General features: G+C 33.1%; 1 protein-coding gene across 2 annotated transcripts in view; it reads left to right on the forward strand.

Annotated features, from left to right (window-relative positions):
• The first annotated feature begins 26 nt into the window (after positions 1–26).
• Positions 27–2,500, forward strand: part of LOC118765981 — a 9,879-nt gene continuing 7,405 nt past the window's right edge. The window contains exon 1 of one of the 2 annotated variants that reach the window (XM_036508950.1): positions 27–80. In XM_036508950.1, coding sequence (XP_036364843.1) covers positions 49–80 — 32 coding nt within the window. In that variant the 5' untranslated portion in view covers positions 27–48. The remainder of the gene's footprint in view (positions 81–2,500) is intronic. The other variant, XM_036508945.1, reaches the window with a different exon arrangement.

The following is a 2,500-nucleotide window of genomic DNA, read 5'->3' on the forward strand; positions in this document are numbered from 1 at the left end:
TTAGACCTCGGTCACTGGATCTTAGATTTATATACAATTGCGGCCAAAATGTTCAGAACGGCATTGTTTTTGTCAGAAAAGTAGGTATAAGTTTTTATCAAAGTTGTTTTAGTTTCTATAATTTTCACACACAATAAATACGATATTAATTGTTATTGTCTGAGATTTTAGTGTAATTTGAGAGGATAATACAAAAGTTATGGATGATTTAGTGATTTAGTGCAAAGCCCATAGCGGCCAAAATGATCCACTATACCAAATTTAAATTAACACTGCTCCAGAACTTTTCCCACGGTGGAACAATGGTTCTTCTCTGACAGCAGTTTTACGTTTTCCAGATTCCTTTAGCTAGGCCGAAATAATGTTTTCACTACTTGACCCTTTCTAACCTCTTCTACTTCAAGAAAAGCTAGAATAGAGATAACAAGACCGCCAACTAAATCTATTGTTCTCAGTGATATATCTATCCGAGGTGGAAAACCACACCGCCATCTCTTCGGCCATCGGAAAAATTGCCGGATAACTGAAGAGATGGAGGCGTGGTTTTCCACCTCGGCATCCGAAACTCGGAGTTTTATCAGGGCAACCGAAAAATTGTCACATATTACATTTACAGATAAATTCCTCTATCTACATAATATCGAGGTATCTTTCTTTCTTTTGTTGTCTTACCTTTTTTATCAATATATATATAGGCAAGAGTTACAGAATGGCGCAGACAAGATCAGGGTTACAGCTAGGATCTAATCTACTCCATTCAGTAACTCTTGAATCCGTACACGGACAGCTGGCAACCCTGTTCACCTACCGTGAAATATAAAAGGAACTTTTTCTGTTTATCGTACTTCGATACAAAAGAAATCCACAACCTTCTGTCTCAATAAACCACTACAATCCCTACAAATTGTTGTTTTATATTTACTACGGATTACATGAAGAATACTTTCTTCTTGCACCTCAATCCCTGGATCATACAGTTATATATATATATATATATATATATATGTATACATGCATATATATACATACATACATACATACATACATACATACATACATACATATATATATACATATATACATATATATATATATATATATATTATATATATATATATATATATATATATATATATATACATACTTATATAGGGAGAGTTTACGAAAAACAAAAGACGAAGGCAGGTGGTGTACAAAATAAACAGGTGTATTAGTATAACGCTCAGGAATAGATAAAGTCTTTTACGTTTCGAGCTTACGCTCTTCTACTGAAAGGGAAACAGAAAAAAACAAGGAGAGAAAAAATGTGTGTAGTGGCTAACGATCTATATATATATATATATATATATATAATTATATATATATATATATATATATTATATATATATATATTATATATATATATATACATATATAGGAAGAGTTTACGAAAAACAAAAGACGAAGGCAGGTGGTGTACAAAATAAACAGGTGTATTAGTATAACGCTCAGGAATAGATAAAGTCTTTTACGTTTCGAGCTTACGCTCTTCTACTGAAAGGGAGACAGAAAAAACAAGGAGAGAAAAAATGTGTGTAGTGGCTAACGATCTATATATATATAGGGGGAAAATAAGAAAAATCAACGAAAATGCACATTGTAAATAAAAAAAGAAAAGGCTTTTTATGAAAGGTAACGACAGATATATACATGTATATATCTGTCGTTACCTTTCATAAAAAGCCTTTTCTATTTTTATTTACAATATGCATTTTCGTTGATTTTTCTTATTTTCCCCTTACATTTCCACGTGTATTTTATATTTTATATTTTCTTTTTGTAACACATTTCTACTATATGTGTGTGTGTGTGTGTGTGTGTGTACATATATATTATTTACATTTGACGGATATTTGTCCTCATCACACGCAAATATTAAAAATGATACACTTAAGAGATTCCCAAGAATTCATTAAAAAACAGTTCCAATCACTGCTATAATCCATAACGAGTCACTTTTAGGTCACTTTACCATTTAACATCCTACTACAACCATACCACCTACATTCCTTCTTATTCTCCCTTCCCTTTCTCCTTCTTCTTCTTCGTCTTCCCCTCCGCCACCTCCTTCCTAACTTTACCACTGTTGCTGGTTAGAATAACACCAACGCAAAGTTTATAAACAATACATTCAAAAGAGATGTCTCAAGAATTCAATCACTACTACCATCCACAACAAGTCACTTTCAGGGCACTTGACCATTTAACATCCTATTACAATCACGGTACTCCTTCATTCTTCTCCTTCTCTTCCTCCCCCTCCTCATCCTCTTTCTTCTTCTTCTCCATCTTCTTCTTCTCCTTCTTCTTCTTCTTCTTCTTCTTCTTCTTCTTCTTCTTCTTCTTCCCTGCCATGAATTCACAACGACCTTGAACCCACAAGATTAAACAAGAGAGACAGAGACAGACAGAAACAAGGAAAATGTCCCTTGTATTTGAATTCTATGCAAAAATTCTTTCA

The sequence above is a fragment of the Octopus sinensis genome, linkage group LG1, assembly GCF_006345805.1.
Source record: "Octopus sinensis linkage group LG1, ASM634580v1, whole genome shotgun sequence".
NCBI lineage: Eukaryota > Metazoa > Mollusca > Cephalopoda > Octopoda > Octopodidae > Octopus > Octopus sinensis.